General features: G+C 34.7%; 1 protein-coding gene across 1 annotated transcript in view; it reads right to left on the bottom strand.

The window, feature by feature from the left end:
• LOC149776684 (calcitonin receptor-like) overlaps nt 1-25,987 on the bottom strand; it is an 81,354-nt gene extending 55,367 nt beyond the window's left edge. The window contains exons 1-2 of the mRNA XM_089941218.1: nt 25,712-25,987; nt 17,985-19,181 (exon numbers count right to left, since the gene is read on the bottom strand). Of these exons, the coding sequence (XP_089797344.1) occupies nt 17,985-18,138 (154 nt within the window). The 5' untranslated portion in view covers nt 18,139-19,181; nt 25,712-25,987. The remainder of the gene's footprint in view (nt 1-17,984; nt 19,182-25,711) is intronic.
• Nucleotides 25,988-26,282: the final 295 nt, after the last annotated feature.

Below are 26,282 nucleotides of genomic sequence, written 5' to 3' on the forward strand. Positions count from 1 at the left end.
TAAGGTGTATCAAATTACCTAAATCAACACATAATTGCTCAAATCAACTCCTTAACAATATATGGGTTTTTTTTCGACAGATGTTTTAGAACCTAGGGCAAATGTGTATCATGTTATTTGCACATTATTTACGGGCAGTTGCTGTCAGATGGCGTTCTAATTTGTTTTCATTTCCGCCCCGTTTGCCTCGTCTGTTTTCAACAGAAGGAAAATGCAATTAATCCATAGTGTCTGCATTTTAACTAGGCTGATAATAATTGGTGTCGAACGAGCCACTATCAGGTTATGTTATGCCCATTAACTTAATAGCATGCAATAACGTTCATTAAAGAGTATCTCACACAAAAAACAACTACATTTGCAGGCACTATCTCAAAAAACAAATTGCTTGTATTAAGAACACATTACGGCTGAAATTCGATTACAGAAATTACAACATGTAGATTACGTTGCGAAAACCCTGGTTTAACACTTTAGCATTGGATGAATGCCTACCAGAAGAAGCAGAACAAAAACTTTTGGAATCTCAGCTCAATCGTTATTATACCATAATTGTGATGGTCCTGACTTCCGCTACGAAATCTTTCCTACTTGTATACAGCCATTGTTATATTCAAATAATTTGTGTATTCTGACATATATAATCCAATACGTTTATGAACGCGAATCTATGCGCGTCTTTAGCAAGCACGCGGTTAGACAATTAATCATGAAATTTGTTACGAATAGTTGAGTTCTTAATCTCCAACTTGCACTTGTATCAACAATGATGCATGCAGGAAAGGATATCAAAAGGATATCCGATACAGGGTAAGCCACATCCATGAATGATATTGACCGTCTTATTAAGATTTGTACTTGAGACTAAATTATAAGCTGACCTCTAACGCCATGTGGTTTCGTTCTATATTTGGAGAACACATTAATGTCTAGTCTACTCGGCAAATACGTAGCATGGCTCGCATGCGTAATGCATGCAATAATTTGCCACATCTTTTCTCCGTCAACATCAAACCTGAATAAAATGCATAAAGACGTACTTAACACTTTGATGAAAAGGGATGCACTTAGGTCAGTCGAATCATACGCAACTGATGAAAGATTAAAGTTTGAACTGCTTATCGGCATAAAGGCGTGAAGCAAAATGATGCACTTCCAGGTCAAGTATGGATAATAATTAGAGTTACTGTCAGAAAGTGACTGAGATTATTAAAAAGTAGCAGGTTACATGATCCAACTGGTCTGTTCTTTATAATGCATTTTTCATCTAGAAGCATGCATCATGTAATGTAAATATTCAAGTATTTCACAAAATAACTCACACTTTTGATAATACGTTATTATTACAAGGTTTTATTTACGTACGACGAAATATAAAATAAAGCTGGCTCTGGTTCTGATTGGGAAAATACCAGTCCTGAATAAAATCTGACCATTTCTTTTGCAATTGCACTTAATCCAAAGAGAAGAAATACAGATGTTAAAACAATGTAAACCAACAAATATAAACACTGCCACGTGCTAGGCAAACCATATGGGTACGGAAAACTTCACTGGCTATTTAAATTTTAAAGAATGATGTTCAAGCTATATTTGACAAACGTTCCGTGTGTCCTTTGGTACGCAGATGACACGTTTTGATGCTGAGGACGATATCCCTTCTCAAAAGGCGATGGCCTGCATACTGTACACTTTAAATCAACAAAATAAATCCGTTCCGCAATGTTTAAATCTGTTAATATTACCGGCTGGAGGGCCCCGAGTTGCCGAGTGGTCTAAAGCGTTCTCCGTTACGGATCACTGCCATCTCACCTCTGTCTGCGTGGGTTCGAGTCTAGGATTCGGCCAATGTGGGTATGTGAGAAAGCTTGCCAGTAGCTTCTCGTGGGTCGGTGGTTCTTCCCGGGGGTTTCCCGGGTTTTCCCTCCACCATTAATACTGGCCGCCATACATATCATATCGTGTGCTGAGGAATGGCGTTAAACCCCACGGCAACAACAACAACAACAAGAATTACCGGCTGGAGTTAGAATGTTGATATTTGGGTTAGGACAGGCGCCGCCTGCTAACGTAAGTAATAGTAGATGGAACTACCTGTGGCTTACCCAGAGTGGATCAGGTGGAAGAGCAGATATTTTCATAGCCCGATTGTGAAAGCATATTGTAAGAGCTCGTGACCAGCATACATTCTAATAGCCAAACTGTGACAGCAGATGATAAGAGCTTTGTGACCAGCAGAGCATTAGGGACAGATAACCATCACTGCATACGGTCCTGTCTCCGGATGTCTCGACACTCTCGAGACACTGGACTGAGACAGACCTGGAAGATAGAGTCAGGACGGCTCTGCGCACCTTTCCCTAACTTTAATCAAATTCACGTACCAGTCTTGATAATACCGTTGCATGTCATCATGACGAGTGATAATACGGTTACATGTCATCATGACGAGTGATAATACCGTAACATGTCATTATGACGAGTGATAATACCGTAACATGTCATTATGACGAGTGATAATACCGCTACATGATGAGTGATTATACCGTTATATGTTATCATGTGATAATAGCTCTATATATTATAATGACGAGTAATACTAACTGGTAATGACAAAGGAACTCCTATCATTGAAATTATACGCTTTTTATCAATGTTGTGAAGGATCGAGTAATAATAATAATATTGCATATATGTCATCATAATGAGCAATAATAATGATACATGCATTCTATAAATCATAACAAATAATACATGTATTTTTTCACAACGAGAAATAACAATGATACATACATGTGATAATGACGAGTGATAATACCGTTACATGTCATCATGACGAGTGATAATACCGTTACATGTCATCATGACGAGTGATAATACCGTAACATGTCATTATGACGAGTGATAATACCGCTACATAATGTCATCATGGCGAGTGATAATACCGTTGCATGTCATCGTGACGAGTGATAATAACGATGTATGTCATCATGACGAGTGATAATACCGATACCTGTCATCATGAAGAGTGATTATACCGTTATATGTTATCATGTGATAATAGCTCTGTATATTATAATGACGAGTAATACTAATAACTGTCATCATCTATCATCATAAGGAAATTATATATATATATATATATATATATATATATATATATATATATATATATATATATATATATATATATATATATATATATATATATATATATATATATATATATATATATATATATATAATGAGTGATAAAATAACAATATGTGTATGACACCAGAGTAGAAATAATGATACATGTCCTAAAAACGATTCATAAGTCGTCATCATATAGATATGATAATAACGGTACATACATGGATTCCTTATAGTAATAATAATAATAATAATCATAAAAATATAATCATAATAATATTATTAATAATAATAGTAATAATGATAATAATATCATAGTAACGACAAGAAATTATGTTTTACATGCAATACAAATATATATATATATATATATATATATATATATATATATATATATATATATATATATATATATATATATATATATATTACATTAGCTCAACCACAATACAATAAAAAGGGATAGCTAAAAGGAAAGAAGGTAATAAAGAAGAGAAAAACTAGTTAAAAGAGAAAGAAATAGTATTTAATAAATTCTTGAAGATAACATTTCAATATCTATGAAAATATTAGCATTTGTACAAAATTAAACACGAGGCCATGTATATACACTAATACTCATCCACATATGCATTCCAATATCCATACATACATATGTATGTATGCACCCATACATATGAATGAATATGTATACCTATCTGCATAAACATACGAGAAGGAGAGTGATAGAAAAAGGTTATTTTCTCCGAGTCAACACTTCATTCAGTGATTACATTATTCCACGTTCATGGCCATTACTTTATTTCCCTATAAAATATGTTTTCACATGATTCCATTTAGTAAATAACTCTTGAAAATTTGATCTCCCGGATCAGACCTATTAGCTTCAAACTAAAATTGAAATATCAAATGAAAACAAATGAATCAGATATGTTTATTTGAAATGCAAACGGATACAACATAATGAATCTAGAATCATCATTTTTATTCTTCCAGTTATTCATCCGTTAGCACGAGTCAGAGAGAAAGTTGTGATTTGGATGTTCATTGGATATAGCAGAGTAGATAACTTCGATTTCAACAGTCCTTACTATGACAACTATGTGAATATATTCAAGGATTTGGCTAATTAATTTCCTCATTCACGAGATTACAATGAAGTAATAACATAAGGATTATTTCAAGGTAATACACAAGCACCAAGGAAGCTTCGTTTGGAATACCTTAGTTTCAACATTAGTGAGAACTTTTGAGTACATTATTAGGATTACATTCTTGGAAATCATCCACTGTAAGATAGTTTTAATTCTTTCACTTTCGTTTTCTATTTAATTCAAATAAATGAACATTTAGGAAATTTGAATGATGGGTTTATCTTGTTCTGTTACTCATCTTTAAAAACATAGAAGTAACTTAACATTGTAAACATTCCTAATTATATACTATATTATGGAGCGACGATTTACATCTTTATATTAACTTAAGCTTTGTGTAATGAGCAGAGCAACCTATTACTTAGGCAGTAAAATTCAACCTATTACTTAGGCAGTAAAATTCAAGGATCAAAGGAAGACATACTCATCTTGAAGAGTATTACAAATTTCATTGTTAATGAAGGCATGCGTAATTATCTTGAAGTGTATTGCAAATTTCATTGTCAATGAAGGCGTGCATAATTATCTTGAAGTGTATTGCAAATTTCATAGTCACTGAAGGCATGGATAATCATCATGAAGTGTATTCCAAATTTCATTATCAATGAAGGAATGCATAATCATCTTGAAGTGCATTGCGAATTTCATTGTCAATGAAGGCATGCGTAATTAGCTTGAAGTGTATTGCAAATTTCATAGTCACTGAAGGCATGGATAATCATCATGAAGTGTATTGCAAATTTCATTGTCACTGAAGGCATGGATAATCATCATGCAGTGTATTGCAAATTTCATTGTCAATGAAGGTGTGCATAATTATCTTGAAGTGTATTGCAAATTTCATTGTCAATGAAGGCATGCATAATTAGCTTGAAGTGTATTACAAATTTCATTGTCAATGAAGGCATGCATAATTATCTTGAAGTGTATTGCAAATTTCATTGTCACTGAAGGCATGGATAATCATCATGAAGTGTATTGCAAATTTCATTGTCAATGAAGGCGTGCATAATTAGCTTGAAGTGTATTGCAAATTTCATTGTCAATGAAGACGTGCATAATTATCTTGAAGTGTATTGCAAATTTCATTGTCACTGAAGGCATGGGTAATCATCATGAAGTGTATTGCAAATTTCATTGTCAATGAAGGCGTGCATAATTATCTTGAAGTGTATTGCAAATTTCATAGTCACTGAAGGCATGCGTAATTAGCTTGAAGTGTATTGCAAATTTCATTGTCAATGTAGGCGTGCATAATTATCTTGAAGTGTATTACAAATTTAATTGTCAATGAAGGCGTGCATAATTAGCTTGAAGTGTATTGCAAATTTCATAGTCTCTGAAGGCATGGATAATCATCATGAAGTGTATTGCAAATTTCATTGTTAATGAAGGCGTGCATAATTATCTTGAAGTGTATTACAAATTTCATTGTCAATGAATGAAGTGTATTGCAAATTTCATTGTTAATGAAGGCATGCGTAATTAGCTTGAAGTGTATTGTAAATTTCATTGTCAATGAAGGCGTGCATAATTATCTTGAAGTGTATTGCAAATTTCATTGTCAATGAAGGAATGGATATCGCGTAAAAGGTCATAGCAAACTAAATCTAAAAAGTCTCAAGATCTTAACATTAAAAAGAGAAGCACTTATTTATCTGCACTATTTGATGTGCCTACTTCCCGTGTCCAATGAAGATATGCTGACCTGCTGACGTAAATTTCGATCATTCTTAGTTATTGCTGTTTAAACACGTTAACATCTGAATCTGTGCTGAGAGAAGACAAACGCACTTGGAGAACAGTCTAGGTCAGTGCATCCCTGAAATGTACTGTGAATCCTTCCCAGATTATCTACAACACCTGTACAATGTAGGACGTATGGAAATGCTGTAGTTCAAAAAGTTAAGTATGAAAGATGTCATGAAATGAGAAGGTGGCCATTTGGTATTTCTCGAAAATCTGACTTTGGATGCATCATAGAAGAAAGTAACCTTTTGGAAGATAAATAAAATAAGTCTGACAACCTCGACTAGCAAGAGTGATCAACAGTGATACTCGTTCTGTATCGAGTTTCCTTGTTTGGCATTCAAAACACGTATAGAAGATTTATTTAAAAAGTGACGTCTCTAATGAATGCTTAATTAAGTGATATTGTATTCACTTGTAGAACAAGACATTTAAATCTGTATCGCATGTTATATGAAATTGTATCATATGAAGTTTCATCGATTTTTTAGGTGGTGTTAACTGAAATCCATAATCCCTGAATCGCTTACTGGCCTTGATTCTCTCAAATAGGACAATAATTTTAGGGAGACGAACAAATTTATTTGGGACTGAATCAGAAGTCTCATTGTTTTGTTACAGAAGTGGAGGACATCAGTGAAGGCTCACTCATGTCGTCTTCGGTCGGAATCACTGACAGATTTGAGCTAACAGTTCCACTCGCGTGTGGGTGATGGATGATACAGATGGTGCGATGAATATTATTTTCGTAATGTAAGGGATATTATAACTTGTGAGATTTTATTTCCTTCTATTACATTTTAAGCTAAAAGAGGGCGTTTGGATAGTAGTATGATATAATGGATGGTATAGTGAATGTAATGGATAGTATATTTGTTTTGTAAGGGAAAGTCTATTTTGTGAAATTTCATCTTACGTTTATCCCTTAGCAAAACATGTGTGCGTGTGTATGTGTGCGCGCGTACGATTGATGTTTTTTTTGTGTTGTTTCTCTTAACAAACAAAAGAAAAAAACTTGTTCCAGCTGAATGTGTTTTTTTCCTTAACAAAACCCTTATCCCTTAAAGGTCACTGGCCACCTATATTGTACAAACGTGTGATATTATTATCGTTATAAACAATACGCATTGGTTATGTATGTTTAATTAGACTTAAAACTCCACTTTTGTAATGAAAAAAGTATTCTGCAATCTCCGTATACAATCGGCAGTTTCCGCGTGTCAAAACTGGATATGACGTAGATTTATCCCTTCTATTCAACCTAGCCATTCAAGTGTTTAATTTCCCCATGTAAATAGCTATGTGATATATCGGGTCATGCCATTGTACAGAAAATAAGGTGCACTGTGTTGCATACGAATGTAACCAAAAGAGTGATGATGAGAAAAAGGGTTCTTTCTTTTTCCGAAAGACCATGCTTAACAGAAAAAAGTGGATTTAATCTGTGGGATAGAATAGGGAAGGGACGGGAAAGTTATATCATATATGCCGGATTATAGTGATATTGGCCCAAAGACCATTCGGCCCAAAACGAAAGACAATTCTTGTGACGTCGGCCGACAAAAGGAAGTCAAGTTTGGTTCCTTTGGATTCTTTAAGTGTGCTGATTTCTTTCTTTTTGTATATAAAATCTGCCAACACAGGGAATCCAGCATTGATTCTTTTTACCTGTATTAACGGGAATTTTCAAAATAAATTGAAACAATGGAACAGTTTTGAAAGCGACACAATCTAGTGCGTCGTGCACGCATACCGATATAAGGCTGAACAGTAAATTAATTTACATTAGTTTCACCTAAATATTCCCTATCAATAGTTTATACTGTTTTATTTGTCGACAACAAGAAGCGTGCACTTCGTCTTGTAGGGATAAATGTACGTCATTTCCGGTTGGCGTCCACTATAGGCAGGAAACCGGGACTAAGGGGAAGCAACAGCGTTGCATACTTCTATTTCGAGTAATTAAATTATTACTTCTTCTTTACCCTTAATTAAAAAAAAATTGTTGTTCTTTTTGTGCGAGTATAACTACTTTTAATCATGTAATGCAAATCTGATGTAAAAAGGAAAATATTGGAGTATGGCCAGTGACCTTTAACAAAAAAGTGTGTATGTGTACGTTAAAGTATGTATTTGTGTTTGTTTTTTCCCTTAGCAGATAAACACTTGTCCCACCTCAATATGTTTGTTTGGTGTGAATGTGGAGTAGGGTGACTTTAACCACTAACTCCTTTGCTGAGGTGATTTTAGATACTGGAGTTCTTTGTAGATAAAAAATTTCATTCTCCACAATGTATTGATAGTAACTAACGTGGATAATGTTAGTATGAGTGTGTTGTTTTGTATAAAAGTTTTTTTTTAGATTAACACTCTCATCACAATGGATTGTTTGGTAGATGATGCTACGTCTATAACGTTTTATTTCCCGCCCCGCCAGGCGTTATAGAGTTTTTTTTTTCTCCCGCTGTCACTGTTTTGCCGATTGAGGTCAGCCACTTGCCACATTGTTGCCAATGTCCAGTACCGTGACGTCACCCCACCTGTTACATTTCTATTGTCCCAATACAGACCAAATATTTTGTGCGGCTTATACAGGCCCAATATTCCATGTTAAAGTTCCATTGTCCCCAAAGTTGCCCACAACCTTTTTGACTGGGATTTCCATTGTCCGTGAATCACCGTGAAAAGCTATAACGATTGGCGGGTCGGGTCATATAACTATATAAAATGCCTGGCCGAGAGGGACATATAACGTTATATAACGCCTGGCGGAGCGGGACATATAACTTTATATAACATCTGGCGAATATTACTTCCAATGTCTATTACCGTGACATCATCATTCCCATTGTCCCTATACAAACCCAACCAATGTTAAATTTCCATTCTACCTAGAGTGGATATAAAATTCCCCATGTTAAATTACCATTGTCCCCAGAGTGGATATAAAATTTCCCATGTTAAATTCCCTTTAAGTCCAGAGTGTATATACTCCTTTTAAACATTAAGGTCCCATTGAGGTTAGGGTGACCCAATCCCTTGTCGTTATGTTCATTTCCCCTTGCCGGTATATAGTCCCAATCCCTTGTCTCTATGTTCCATTTTCCCTTCTTGCTATACAGTCCCAATCCCTTGACGCTAAACAGGCCCACCAATGTTAAAATTCCCCATGTTAAATTCCCTTTGACGCCAATGTTACCGTACCCGTTTTTGAATACAGAAGTCCCATTGTCTGCATAGTGGCCCGATCCCTTGTCGCTATGTTCACTTCCCCATTCAATCCATGTTAAATTTCCCATGTTAAATTCCCATTGACGTCAAAGTTGCCCAAGACCTTTTTGACTGAGATTTCCATTGAGGCTAAAGTGGCCCAATACCTTGTCGCTATGTTCAATTTCCCATTCACTCCATGTTAAATTTCCCCTTGTTAAATTCCCATTGTCCCTAAACAGCCGCATGCCCTTCTTGACTAAGATTTCCACTGTCCGTGAATCGCCGTGAAAATCTATAACGCCTGGCTGGGAGGGACATATAACTTCGTATAACACCTGGCGGAGCATGACATAACTTTATATAACGCCTGGCGGAGCGGGACGTATAACGTTATATAACGCCTGGCGGAGCGGGACATATAACTTTATATAACGTCTGGCGGATATTGTTGCAAATGTCCAGCACCGTGAGGTCATCATTCATATTGTCTCAATACAAACCCAACCTATGTTAAATTCCCCTTGTCGCTAAGCAATTCCAATATTCACCATGTAAAATTCCCCTTGTCGCAAAACAACTGCAGCTATATTCAGCGGCGTCGCTAGGGTTGGTGTCACCCAGTGCGGTAAACTCATGGTGTCACCCCTCCAGACTTCCACCATGGATTTCTTCTTCATAAAATAAGTCCACAGTATAAAAATGACAAAAATAAGCACCAGACGCTCTGCAGACTGCATGGTGGCACCCTGTGCCTGTTAGTCATATATTTAACTATGATCGGTTATCCGCTTATGAAATCCGACTAGACCGAGCAGTGTGTGCTCTGTAAAATTTGCAATTTTTCATTTTGGTGTCACCCCTCTGAGATGATGTCACCCGGCTAGGTCCGCACCCCCAGCACCCCCCTAGCGACGCCACTGGCTATATTCCAGTGTTAAATTCCTCTAGTTAAATAGTAGCTTGACATTGATATGTGTTTTTAACTTCCACTGCAACAACGAATGACACTTAGTAATCGGAGCGATTGTGCATCCTGTGACATTGCACTCGACTCCATCTGTGTACATAAACATTAAATATTGTCCTTCTTTCAATTTGCCAAGGTAGAGAAATATTTGTAGACTCTTTCTTCATAGTTCTAGTAATGCATCCAACCAAGATAAACATGAAACAGGGGCAGAAAGTAGCAGACATTAATCGGCTTTCAGAAGAAAGACTTTTTAGGCGATGAACATTTTTCAGGTTTTCGATCAATACACGTTTGCAAGCTTTCTACAGTTTTGTCAACTGATCGCTGAAAATAACTCCAATCGTTTCAATGACTTAGTGTTTGCTAAAATATTAAACCACATGATATCATATAGCATATGAATTCAACTGTGGATTGGTGCGTTTTGCTTTTTTTCGGACTGTAAATTGCTTATAGGTTGTCATTTGCGTGGTATTGGTTTGGATTGCGGCGAGCCTTGACGTGTCGCACCATACGTATAAATATAATTAATCAACTGTTGTTGTGTACTGACTTTTTTCGTGGCATGTTTTTCACTTCAGTCTTCAATTCTTTCTTCTTTTATCCTTTGTCGAAGAAGGTGTTGACATCATCTCTTTGACCAACCTTTTATTTTCCATGTGTGGCAGATGGGGAAGGTAACATCAAGGAAGATGTCATCTTACCAGACACCTGACTAAACAGTTTAAAACACACATCATGTGTCTTCTTCTTCCATCCCTTTGGTGGTGTCTGTGCTTGTGGCTTTTTCTTTTTGTTCGCTTTTCGTGGCAGCTTTGACATTTCTTAAAATGTGTTAATTTGTTTCATCTATAGCTATCAAATGAATCAATTTAGTTCATTACAATAATATTATGTACCGCGATTGTTTTGTTTCTGACAAATCGATTATATCCAGTGTGAAGTGTCTACTTTTGAATTACAGAATATTTTAAAGTGGAATGCATTGAGCAATTAAAGTTATCGCAGTTAAGCCAGAAAAGTCTTTGTAAGGTCATTTTGAACTTTCGTCGTTCATCTCCCCCCCCCCCATGTCAGTGTAAACTTCAAAGGAACAATATTTACGACCAAGTGAAATTGACGGGATATCTTAACACGGTCCATAGAAAGTTAACATTTGAGCTACCAACCCAAACCGCTTGGTAGGAACCTATGTACACTTATCATATTTTCAAAGGGGAAAATTGTCATGCACTGTCGTACACATATTATGAGCTGTCTAAATCTGATGAAAGAAATTATTTCTTTGGAAAAGATTAGGGACATCTCCTACGATTGGGTAGAATAAATTAGGGCGTACACTTTAGAGCAATCTGACTTTAAAGTCACGACCCTAGTGTAAATTCTTTAGTCTGGCAATTGCATAGAAGAGAAAACTTTGTCTCGACTCCGTGGAAGCATAAAAGTTGTTAGTGCTTTCTTCGTGAAACAAGAAAGGGGACCAGTTGGTCGTCGTGTAATAAGAAAAGCATGTTTAGTGCTAGGACGCACAAGTCCTGATGAAACAGAGACGAGGTACGCAATTTTAGTTTCACGAAATATTCGATTATTTGATTGCTTGCTTTATGCAAATGGGTTCGCTATGAATAGATTTCCAAATTATGTATCGTTGATTCAATTTCATGGAATATGTTGATTCTAGAGTTATTATGCGATTTAATTTTTTCAATTTCATGGAAAGTGTTGCTAGAATTGTTATACAATTTACCTTTTTAATTTTACAGTATTAGTTCATTGGAAGAATTAATTGCATGCGATCCAAATGTTCATATGTGTAAGATTTCATATGGTTATATGAAATAACTTTAGGACGATACAGATCATCGTGAGTTAACGATAATTACATAATTATATCTGATTTTGTAATGCTTGGATAATCTTGCAGTTAAGGAATGCCGTGAGTTACATTTCTTTTGAATTTCATGCAATAGTAATCGAACATAGTTACATTTCTTTTGAATTTCATGCAATAGTAATCGAACATAGTTACATTTCTTTTGAATTTCATACAATAGTAATTGAACATAGTTACATTTCTTTTTAATTTCATGCAATAGTAATCGAACATGTAGTAGCATATGTAAATTAATACGGTAATACTTAGTAATCGTTCACGTGGTAATTTAAGAATTGCCGCTGGAAAGCGAGGTCAATGTCCTACCGTACTATGTCGGAATTTACGCGGTATGTGGATAGCCACAGGCTCTGAATAACTTTAAGGAAAGTATATGTGCATTTAAATAATAGGTATACAGTATTATGGGGTAAATTTGTCCTTTAAGGAACAGCATTCGGAGAGGAAGACGAGACAGTCCGAAGACAGGAGTACGGGGAAAGGAAAGAAAGAAGGACGAGGTCAGAATAAAGGGACCAGGAAGTACAAGGAGGGGCAGAACCTAGAGTTTTGGAAGGATGAACTAGGAGACGTTGATATACGGTCGAAGTGAATGAAAGTGATGCAATCAATCGTGGACATTGCGCTCTTTTCACCTCTCATTATGATGATGTAATACATCCAAATTGGGCACACCTGTTAAATTCTACTTATATAATCTAACTTGAATTTGAATTGTCGATATTATTTTTGTGCAGATTAAATTTGTTATTTCCTTGTCAAAAGGGGGCTTGTATTGTTTATTTCTTTCCAGTATTCTCGCTCAGTTTCTACTGAAATTCCATTCTTCTTTCACTCCCGCCGGACTATAATATCGAAGGAGGTCATGCTGTGTATAACGCAGCCAAACCCAATTTTACCACCTATCTTACTAAGAGGACGACGTTGCATCCAGCTACGTTTGTAATTGTTGTTGTAACTGTGACACATATATGAGATTAGGATTAAGAGGTAAATTATGTATCCTCTTTTCGTACCAACGATGGAGTTTCACAAATCGTTTTTATGGAATTAAAGTAAATTTTTGTCCTTCCATAAGAGCTACGGGTACAAATGTGATGTCTTTCCAGTTAACGGTGTTATTTTTACCTTGAAGTTCATCCTTCTCAGCACTCTTTCTAAAAGAGGTCCATCATTCGAACATAACAAAGGAACAACAACTTTAACAAGAGTCCTGTCAGTATAGGTATAAATCATTCACGTTTAAAAGACATTTTCTTTCTTTTGGTTGATGCTTATTTCTTTCTCTTTTGGAGATATTTTTCTAATCGTTGTTTATATATGCTGCAATAGTTACCACACGATATTGACGATTACTGGGAGCTGTATGAATAATGTTATATGGCATCAGTCGATTCAATTTGGTCAGTAGTGACAAAAAATCCGAATGCTTAGCTATATGAGGAGGTGGTCCTTTTACTTGTATGACCACCTTATATTGTTCAATTGCTGGTATAGATTTGAGACGAGGCTGTTTCTTCGGTTGGTCAAATCTTCGGTTGGTTAAAGTAGTTTGGTATCTTTGTTACGAAGCAGCAACAGTCAAGTGAATTTTATACTCCTTTTCTGTTCATACGTCGTATCAACTTCACTATGAGCAAACTAAACGATCAGGTGGTTTCTACGGACCAACACAGGTTTAAAGTCACATTTGCCAGTAAAGCAGAAAGGTCTTTCTGTAACGCATACACTAGGTAAGACATACGAGAATCATCGCTTTAAAACGTAGAGGATAGGCTAGGTCGTGCTGCATGGATGATGTTGCAGAGTATGTCATTATCATGGTTGCAAAGCAAGGCATAGCACTCGAGATCGATGAACTTGGAGTCAGCAGTGGGCCCTTAATCGGTTGTTGTGTTGAATTGTTTAATCTTTTGATGTCGGCATTCGTATTCGCAGTGAAGTGCTTGTCTTGGAAGTTTCACACTTTTATCATGTACCACAGCGTGACCGTACAGTAAAGTGTCTTTGTCTGGAAATCGCACTAGTTTTTGAAACACAATTTGAAACCTATACGTCGACTGAAAATTTAATGATTCTGAGAACGTGCAATTTTGTGTGGATGAAATCTTTTCACGCCAAATTTATTCTTGTCTGGACCGTAAAACTTATTTTGACATGTCAAAGTTGATCAGTAGCTCAGTTCTAGTCCGCATACTTTTAATTTGGCATGCACTTGGATTTTTGGTCTGTATAATGTTATTCATATTTTTTGCCGTACCGCTAGCGAAAGATACGATAATGTCTTTTGGGTGTTCGTTAGTACAAACACATAAACGATCCCCTTCGTTGACTTCGTTATTTATACTTAGTCGATGGCTACACATATTAGCGATATGGTAAGTTTGCCAATGTAGAGGACTGGACTTCCTATAAATTACAAGGCATCATACAATTGAAAACAGGCATTGGCCTGCCACGCATGCTGCAATCATAATATTTCCAGATTCGTTATTGCTTGGGAAGGGTGTGATTGCGAACTCTGTTACTTTTAGAAATTCACTAGCATCAAATCCTCACCGATGATTTCCACATGTTTCATATGTTTTCATTTGTCGTCCACCAGCTGAGTGAAGCGACTTTGTTTGGCTTTCACAAATATTTTGTATTCAGACAATACATTTTTCTGTACGTTTTGATCAATCTAATTCTCATTAAATATTTCAAAATAAAATCAGCTGATAATATAATAGTGTACACTACAACTTACCGCAAAATAGTTTTCTCAATCCAAATCAGAACTGATAAACAAAAAGACATTGTTTTGTTTTGAGTTTTGGAGGTTTATTTCTACATTTGTATGTGGGCGTACGTAAAAAAACAAGAAAACAAAAATGAAATTTATGTCAGCATATGGGGATGTGAATAAATATAATTGCAATATTTGTCAAAATAACTTCATGGGAGGCCTGCTTGATTTGCACTACCTTCAAAAGCTCCAACAAACCTCTTTCAATTGCCCGCCACTTTTACCATAATGTAGTACATAATGGGGCATTAGAAGAACGAATACAATTTGCATCAAAAACCCATTTTAGTGCTTTAGTTAGCTTTCATTGGTGGTATGAGTTCAGTAGACTAAAATAATGCTTATTATTACGTTATTAAAATTACCTGGTGAAGACCATGGTATGCAATATTTGTCTGTTTTTTGTTCGTAAAGGGAACAATTGTGGCTTTCCCTTTCATACATCCTAAGGACATGTGTTTATAAATATAAATATAAATATATATATATATATATATATATATATATATATATATATATATATATATATATATATATATATATATATATATATATATATATATATATATATATATATAGTACCGTGTGATTCGAAAGAAATAGTTTTATAACTTAAAAGATACAGAGCAAATTTACAAGGAAGGAAGACCATTACGTCATCAGAGACGTTACATCCGGGCATTAATTTGATATCTTAAAAGATAAAAGTGAATGAAATATAGAAATATCAAATAATTACAAATGTAATTTCCGGTATACTGGAACAAGTTATTCCATGAAGGTAGCACTTGGGCATAATCAGTTCAAGTATTTGCATGAGCACGGATACACTGCATCTAATATAGTATAAATATTTTCAAGCAGCAAATATATTTATCTTTATTAATCATGACTTTTTCTTAATGGTATATTTGTCGTACTACAATGCTAATCAATTCCACTTGGATGATACAAATTTTATGTTTTTATTCATAACGTGGATATTACTAAATTATTTGCTTTTCCGCCTGCTATGACGAATTTAATCATATACCAACACCACCCAAGTTTCCAAAACTAGTTTAAAACTTTTGTATTCACATGAATGTCTGGGATGAATACCTCTGTGTGTGTGTGTGTGTGTGTGTGTGTGTGTGTGTGTGTGTGATTTGGATTTTCAATGTAGCTTTAAAACAAATTCAGTCATATCGATATGATGTCTGCAGTGTGGCAGTTTACAGTGATATCTAGCACTGGGGCATCACCCTTCTGAAAATGTCATTTTTAACAAATAATAATTGATTTTGTTTAGAATCTTATTAAATGTTTACGAAACAATAACAACACCAACATTAAATAGTAAGTATTCCTATTAACCAAGAAATTTACCTGTATAGTGTCGACAGGCTATTGCAGCTTTGTATCATTGACTTTATGAGTGTCTGTATGTTATTTGGACTTTTAAGGTATGTTTAACAATTTTTCAATCATGTCGCAACGAAGACTGCAGTGTGGCAGTTTACAGTGATGTCGAGCAGGCATGTAGCATGATGTCCCACCCACTCACATTATCCTGACACCAGGCCGACCAGTCCTAAAACTAACTGAGCGCAATGCGAGACAGCTGTTGGTGCAATTTATGTAAGTTTTTGGTATGACTCAACCGGGGATCGAACCCACGATTTCCCACATCCGAGACGGACGCTCTAACCACTGATGAATACCTGTATTCAATCAATGTCTAGAATGACTTTCTGTATTCAAAAAATGTTCAGGATGACTATCTGTATTCAAATGAATGTCTAGGATTACTATTTGTATTTAAATGAATGTCCAAGATGACTACATGTGTTCAAATGAATGTCTAGGAATACTATTTGATTCAAATGAATTTCCAGGATAACTACCTGTATTTAAACGAATGTCTAGGATTACGATTTGCATTCAAATGAATGTCAAGGATGACTAGATGTAGTCAAATGAATGTATATGATGACTACCTGTATTCAGATGAATTTCATGGATCACTACTTGTATTCAAATGAATATATAGGGTGATTAAATGTATTCAAATGAATTTCTAGGATGATTGCATGTATTCAAATGAATGTCAAGGATGACTGCCTGTATTCAAATGAATGTCTATGCTGACTACCTGTTTTCAAAATAATGTCTAGGATCACTATCAGTATTCAAAAGAATGTCCAGGATGACTTCATGTATTCAAATGACTGTCCAGAATGACTACATGTATTCAGATAAATGTCTAGGATGAATATTAGTCTTCAAATGACTGTCTAGGATGACTACCTGTCTTCAAAAAATTGTAGGATTGCTATTTGTATTCAAATGAATGTCCAGGATGACAACCTCTCTTCAGATGAATGTCCATGATGACATTATGTATTCAAATAAATGTCTAGGTTGACTAACTGCACTCAAATGAATGTCTAGGATTAATATTTGTATTCAAAAGAATGTCCAGTATGATTAACTGTATGTAAATTAATGTCTAGGAATACTATTTGCATTCAAATTAACGTCCAGGATGACTACTTGTGCTCAAATGAATGTCTAGGATGACTATCTGGATTCAAATGAATGTCGGGTATTACTATTTGCATTCAAATGAACATCCAGGATGACCACCTGTATTCAACTGAATGTCTATGATTGCTATTTGTATTCAAATGAACGTCCAGGATGACTGCCTGTAGTTAAATGAATGTCTAGGATTATTGTTTGTATTCATATGAATGACCAGTGACTAGTTGTGTTTAAATGATTGTCCAGTGCGACTATTTTTTGCTTGATGTTCTCGGTCTACATGCTTGTTATTGTTCTGACGAAGTTCCCAGGTGAACTGCGGGCCCCGCAGGTTACTGATGATGACGCTGCCAAATGGCTACGCATGCACTGCACACGATAAATAATAATAATAATAATAATAATAATAATAATAATAATAATACATTGTTTTGTTGTTGTTTGTTTGGTTGGTTGGTTGGGGTGTTTTTGTTCTCTTCCCTTTTTTGACTAAATTAAAATAAAATAAACAAGGTGTTAATTCTACCTGAGAAAAAATGTTAGCACAGTACTCACCCCCTGCTGGAAATGGCAGATGTTGGTGTCGTTGACGGCACTCTGCACTTAGGCCATCAATAATCAGTTTGATTCTCCAATGAAGCTCTGAAGGTTGAGTGTACTGAACTGATCCAGTCCAATTGCTTTCTGACGTGAAATTCAGACTTCCCATTGTTTTTGTCTATTCGAGATCACATCTTTCGTGCAGTTCACTGCTGATAATGAAGCAAAACTAAAGTTTCGTTGAAATTATCAACTTCTATGCCTGCAACATTACCGTCGAAGTATTTTCAACACTATCGCGGTGCTGTAGGATAACCAAATGCAGATCTTCCAAAATATAAACTCAGTTTTATTGTACGTCGAAAGATCTCAACAAAGTTTAATAAAACTAAATTAATAATCTAATCCGTGTTTGCGTTTTGAATGTTACCTTATACATCAATGTGTTCTTGTTGCGAAGAAATCCTTTTACAAATGATACATGGCCAGTATAAGTGGCTCTGTGTCACAGTGTATCTTTCCAAATAGGCCGCCTGGATGTTTATATATCAGTATTATTGACTGTGTGTCACATTATATCGTTCAACATAGGCCTCCTGAATATTCATATATCAGAGAATCTAAATTAATATTAACCTGAATAATTAGCCGAACCACACATTGCTGATTATATAAATATCCCTATGTCTAGAATAGCTGACCATTCTATTGATCTCAATCATTATCATAATTGATAACTTTATTTTCTTCTTTCGTATACTCCACTCATAAAAATAAATCCATCAAACAACTAGTGATGCAGCTGACGTTTGTTGGGTGAATAATTGAAATATCGAGTTGAAATTTAATGAATTCTTTGACATCGTTGACAATTAATCAGATTTTCGATAGTTCATGCTCCAATTTACCAAAACTCCCAAACACAAAAAGAAAAATATTTAGATTAAAATCCAGTGTAACATAAAGAAAGTTTTGTAATCAATCACATAGTCTAGATTTGTAATCTAGACTGGTTTGTAATCAGTTTTCACAATATAGATCTTTAGACTGGTTTGTAATCAGTCTCACAGTCTAGATCTTCAAAGTCTTTTTCATGAGATATTTCATAAGCATCCTTGTATGTTATTCTAATAAACTTGGAGCAGATTGTATTTTTATCTTTCTTCTTCTTTGCTGCAAAGGTTGAGCAACTTTCCAGATTTCAAAGCATCACTGAAAGGGAAAAAAATCAAAAGTTAATCACCATATTATATCCAAAATTGACATCTTAGTCAATAGATGTTAATACCACTTGGATGCCGCTCTTCTTCTAATTATTTTACTTTCCTTGCCATTTCAAGATGTAATTCTAGAATGATTGTTTTATTACTGAAAACAAAGTTTCGATATTTGACAAAAATATGTTAATTTGTATTCCCTATTATTTACTAATCCCGAATGACCTTTCAAGAGACGAGTGATTACTTCTGTAATTGTCGTTTGATTTATGCTACATTATTTAAAAGGTTATAAGTATTGCAACAGATTGTATAAGTGGGGTTTTTTATTGTTGGATTTATATTTCTACGAAGAAAAAATATATGTATATCATATTTTCCCTGTTTGATGAATGATGTAAATTAAACTTAATTATTTTTGCTTTTTCTACCGATATAGTTTATGTGCCACGTTGTATTCATTAATGATTTTAATCAGTTTGCAATCGTTATTTTTTCTCTCTCCCATCATTCTATTTTCGTTGTATGAATAGTATATATTTTTACGTGAAGTCTGTATCGCTACTTCAGTAATTTACAAACCTGACAAAGTCAGTAACAAGAACTGCAGACGAATCATGTGTTGTTTTGGTTTGGATACGTGATCGAACATATGAAATAACTTGATCATGAGGACCTACTTTGCATCATATAAATTAACAATAAAATATAAGCGGGATTTTTCTAACGCACGCTCCTGACTGAACGCGCCTTCTCGAAATAAAATAAAACGAATTAACATGTATTAATATAAATGATATAAAGTATCCTGGTGTATGGATTCAAACATGTAATCCGGTTATTCCAAATTTGAACAACATGCAAATATATACAAGTAAATGTAGGAAATAGAGACACAGAACATTAACCACATTTTCAAACATGCAGTCCAGCTCAGTAATAAAATGCCTGTAAGCGTGATTCTTCCCAAGTTTAAAATATCAGCATCACCAATTTTAAATCATACAATGTTCGCATGTCTAGCAAACGTTTTATTTTTAATTATCATAAAACATCGCTCCTACCCCACCCACGCTTCCAATACAGGCACAAACGCCCACGAACAAACCACTTGTGTACCAAAGACAATCTATTAATGCATTTCCTATGTAAAACCGTGGTCAGTATTGATGCCACATTCATTTGACAGTTAATGCATTAACGTTGGTATTCTTTAACCGCTATCTAATATAGAAGATGTTACAAATGCAAACAGATACTGTGCTCTACCCACGTAGAGGAACTAAACTCTGTGTTACAACCATCCTCTGAATGCTAATGCGTTGCCTTTACAAGGGGTATTTAGAACGTTCTCAAACGTAGTGCAAGGTACAGCAACGTTTTTGTCAGTGAACAGTACATTAGTGTACCTAGTACTCGGATTTTATCAGTTTATAGTACATCAGTGTACCTAGTACTCCATTGTTATCAGTGAACAGTACATCAGTGTACCTAGTACTCCATTTTTATCCGTGAACAGTACATAAGTATACCTACTACTCCTCGTTCACCTTTACACACTTTTTCAGTTGGATGATTCAGTTATTAATGTCATTTTGCATTTGCTTTGACATGTTCTTCACATATTAGAAACTTGCACTTCCCACCTCATATCGGCTTTCAAATCATTTGCCCCTTAGCGAATCTGTGATAACAGAAAATAGTCCAGAAAATAGCATGGAGTTCAATTAGGCTGTTTGGAGAACGAGGCAAAGTACGATATGCACCTTAAGAAAATCGTCACAATTAATGTACTGTAGAGTCTTCCAGTTAATTAATCCGTAATTTTTAGTATTGGCTGATATGATATCAGTCGGAAAACACACTAAGAGTGTCTGGATTATACATCATGCTCTTATATTACGTGTTTAGTCTCGAATAAACAGTAACACAAAAAAGAGTGAAAACAACAAGCTTTGAAAAATATAATAAATAATTTATTTCCCTGGCAAATTACTGTAAAAATAAATAAAATTAAAAACGTACGGTTTCCAGAATCAAATCCAAAATTAATACAAGAATAATCCACGAATACAGTTTTACAATCCTAATATTGAAATGTTCTAATGATTTCAAGTTTGAGTCCCGATGAAGAATCCAAGATGGAAGGCGATGACGTGTGATGTAGCCTGTATTGTGTTGACGTCTACAATTCCTTGTACAAACACAATAATTTATTCTCCGGTTTTCGAAATCCAAACAGAATTTTCAATAAATGTCCTTGTTCAAAAATTCTGTATGAATACAATAATATTTCCAGAGAAACTAATTAATATTTTAGTGTCCAAATAATTTGGTGAAATATTAACTAATAACTCAAAAACTCAAAAGTTCATTTCGGGTCACAACAGAAGAAAACAACTTGACATCAAGTGTTTAAAAGCCCTGGACTGACTCTCTCTCTCTCTCTCTCTCTCTCTCTCTCTCTCTCAACATCACTTTTAATACTAAGTATTTTGCAATTTCGGAAATGCCTAATTGCGAAATATATTGCGAAATAGAGGATGACGTGATTATGTTTACATGTAAAAGTCAAATAGCTCCTGTATGTCCTTGAAAAGAACCAATCATTTTACTCCTAGACAAATGTTGTTTACTTGACCCTCAATCAAGGCCAAGAACTAAGCCAAAAATAGAAACAAATGTTTCTTTTATTAGGTATCTAAGTTAAATTTCAGGTCAAATTGAATTTTCTAGAAACTGTCAATTCCTAGTAAACAAAATTACATTATATTGACATGTAAAGGAAATAAAAAGACTCCAAAGCCCCAAAACAATCCAATCAAGTCAATCACAAATTAAATCAAATGTAAATTAAATCAAATATATGTAACAATGCTAATTGCACACTTTTTTAATTAAGTCCCATGCATATATACGTTCAGTTGCAAGTTTGTATTAAATCAAAACGAAATAAAATTCAGTTTAACCATAACTAGCTAGCAATAAGCTGGCTCAACTTTGGAAGCAACGGAAGTCGTATTTGACGTCGCCAATGTGTTTTACACAACAAAGTTTAAGTTAACGCTGGAGTTGGAATGTATGGAACCAATAAGAAGTTGGGGTTTTTTTTTTTTACTAGGGGTGTATTGTTGATAGCGATCAACTCCGATACAATGGAGAATCTACACAAAGACTGGTTTAATCAAAATGTGGCTATGCTTCAAACAGTAGGCAGAGCTGTTATATACTGTCTAAAATCTCTCTCTCTCTCTCTCTCTCTCTCTCTCAATCACACACACACACACACATACATACACACAACAACGACTCTCTCGCCCAATTATTAGCGAACTATGTATATATATATATATATATATATATATATATATATATATATATATATATATATATATATATATATATATATATATTAGAAAACTGCAAGAAACAACAGTTCCCTTCTTTAGAAATGAATGTTATGCACTCATCATCAGACGTGTGATTCACTCCCTCATCACGACATCGAAAAAGAAAGACACAATTAAATAAACATAAATAAATTGCTGCTGCATTTTAAACATATGTTTATTTCACTACCATTTTAGTCGTATATTTATTTCACTATAATTTCAATCATATATTTATTTCACTACCATTTTAATCATTTTTTTAAATTATTGTTTCACTACCATTTTTATCATGTGTTTATTTCACTACCCTTTTAATCATATCTCTATTTCACAGCAATTTTAAACACGTTTCTTCCACTGTCATTGGTAGATTGAGAGACTAATTGATATTAATAATGTATGCATGCGTCGCAGAATGTACAGTGAGCACAGCATTTTTGTTTTGTTTTGCTTTTATTAAATTCAGTTTATATACCGTTCCTGTGGTTTAAGTGGTTAAAGCGTCCAACTCGGGCACAGGAAGTCGTGGGTTTGTACCCCGACCGAGTCAAACCAAAGACTTATAAAAATAGTACTAGCAGCTATCTCGCTTGGCGCTCAGCATAAGGAAGTTAGTGTTAGGACTGGTCGGTCTGCTGGATAATGTGAGCGTATGGGACATGATGTTACATTGCTGCAGCATGATTCCCCAGGGCTAAACATCACTATAAACTGCCACGCTGCAGACATCATAGCAATATGACTGCAAAAGTTTTACAGCTACGTTAAAAAGTCCAAATCACACACACACACACACACACACACACACACACACACACACACGCGTGCGCGCGCGCGCGATTCATAATTGAATGAACTTAACCACGTAAACGGTTAATCACAGTTCCGAAAGTTTACATCATATGATGACAATAAAAACAACATTTTTTTTAAAGCATATAAAATGTAGGTCACTAAACTCTTTTCCAACAGTGCAATATACATATAAAATGAAAATCACTATCCGTAAGTTTTAAACAGCCAATCCAGAAACAGTAACACTTGCCACAGTCATAATACAAACCGACGTCTAGTCATAAAATGATCGAACAATCAGCTTGTATTTGACTACAAAGTCAAAAGACACAAGCAAAAAGCCATGCTGAATACATATCATATTCATGCTACATTTTCATTGGCAGCCCTAATATAAATTTCTATTCACAACCCTAATATAAATTTCTATTGACAGTCCTCATTTAAATTTATATTGACAGCCCTTATATAAACTTATACTGATAGCCTAGTATAAATTTATATTGACAGCCCTCATACATATTTATATTGACAGCCCTCATATAAATTTATATTGACAGCCCTTATATAAACTTATATTGATAGCCTAGTATAAATTTATATTGACAGCCCTCATACAAATTTATATTGACAGCCCTCATACATATTTATTTTGACAGCCCTCATATAAATTTATATTGACTGCCCTAATATAAATAGGAAACGATGTCCATATGTAAATGTGATTAAGTCTTTAGTAATGAATCCTCAAACGTCCTTCTTTTTCTTTATTGACGTGATTCAATACTTACCACGACAAATAATTCCCAAATATTTTTAATCATCAATGTTATGCTCACATTAAATAATAGCTGTAATCGTAGCCGCTATTTTCGACAGAAAACAATAGTTGTAATCGTAGCTGCTATTTTCGACACAAAACAATAGTTGTAATCGTATCTGCTATTTTCGACACAAAAAAACAATACTTTTAATCATAACTGATATTTTTGACACAAAACAATACTTGTAATCGACTATGCTATGCTCACACTAAACTTCAGGCGTAATATTCTATGATATGTTCACACAACACATTGCATGTAATCGTCAATGTTATGTTCGCACTAAACATTGCTTGATATCGTCAATGTTACGTTCACACTACACATTACCCTTAATTGTACATGCTATGTTCACACGAAACATTGCTTGTAATCGTCAATTTTATGTTCACACTAAACAATACTCTTAATCGTATATGCTTTGTTCATACTAAAGAATATGGATCGATTTTTATGTTCAACAGATTGCTTGAGCCTGGAAACCACCATCCCGGAACCATATAACATGGTACATTTGTTGCCAGAACATGGTTCTCTTTTCGTTAGAACATGATATTTTGTCAGAACATGGTACCTTTTATCAGAACTTGGCACTCTTTTGTCAGAACATGGTACATTTTGGTCAGAACATTGCACCTTTTTGTCATAATATGGTACCTTTAGGTCAGAACACGGTACCTATTTTGTCAGAACACGGTAACTTTATTGTCAGAGCATGGTAAGTTTTGTCAGAACATGGTATCTTTATGTTGCGTTAGATCTTCGAAAACAAAACATATTCCCTTGAAATAAATTCATACAGAACGTAAACTGTATAAATAAGAACTTAGAAACATGACATCTTTTCTTATTTTGTCGCATTTCGAAAGCGCAGGGGAAAACGTCATTATTTATTTTATAACAAGAAAGTTGGGATTAAAGTCTATCAAAATTCCACAACTTCAGCAATTTAATTAACATATTGGGGGAAAATGTCATCACTAACACTGAAAAAAATATGCGATAGACTTTACAATGGCATCCTGTATTCGACTAATGAGATTACATCGAAAGACGAATGTAGAAATTGTGAACATCTCGACCGGACTTATAGACTCAAGAAAATTATGAATAAGATTTTTTGTTGTTGACATAACAAATATTTAATCTTAAGCCGACTTAACGACGCATTTATGAGCTAATGTATTTACAAGATGTTTATAATCATTTTCTATTTAGAACATACGATTAATTTATGCAGAATAGTACATTCAACAATACCATTGTGTTTTAATAACTTTGCTAAATCGTAATTGTCACTAAATAAGAGTTAAAGTATTCCCTTTCAAATCTACTATGCACAATATATATATTTGAATATCATGTTACAGTATTGAAAGAAACAAAGCCATCCGTTACCATAAATCATAACAATGCCCTTAGACAACTGACAACAATGCAACGAACGTGATAGTGAATGATTAATAAAAAATTGTGCAGATGTAGTACAAACTGAATGACATGTGACACTATACCTTAATTCCACGTGAATTAAAGTTTAAACTCCTTTTCTTCTTCCTGACTGTACTCAGGGTTATTGTCATAAAGTTTCATACTTGCACAGCACAGTATGTGCCTTAGCATATCTCATAACATTGAACAAACAGATCCTGTAGTGACGTTTATGTAGAACCTGTTAAAGACATTCCCATTCACTGAAACAATATTTTAAGATAGAAACCAAACATCAGTGTAATTTTGCTGCACTGACTACAGCGCAAAACATCCAACTGACATCGGCACTGTTGAAAGATTTCGGCTTTATGTCGCAGGGCGGTGTGAACCTGATATGTATTGAAAAAGAAATGATGCTCATTAACTGTGAAAAGAACATATGATAGCAGTGGTGGTATATGGCCAATCAGATACAAGGACGAGCCAGCTGCACGGCACTGGTGGTGCCACAAACATACCGAGTTGCCATCGATCACAAAAAAGTGAAACTATATGTTAATATGTTTTTCATAAATTAAAGCATAATAACTCGTGGGAACATTGGCATCTTATTAGATAATGCTGTATAATGTAATTATCGATGAGGAAAAT

Source organism: Sinohyriopsis cumingii, chromosome 18 (assembly GCF_028554795.1).
Source record: "Sinohyriopsis cumingii isolate HCF-2022 chromosome 18, ASM2855479v2, whole genome shotgun sequence".
Taxonomy (NCBI): domain Eukaryota; kingdom Metazoa; phylum Mollusca; class Bivalvia; order Unionida; family Unionidae; genus Sinohyriopsis; species Sinohyriopsis cumingii.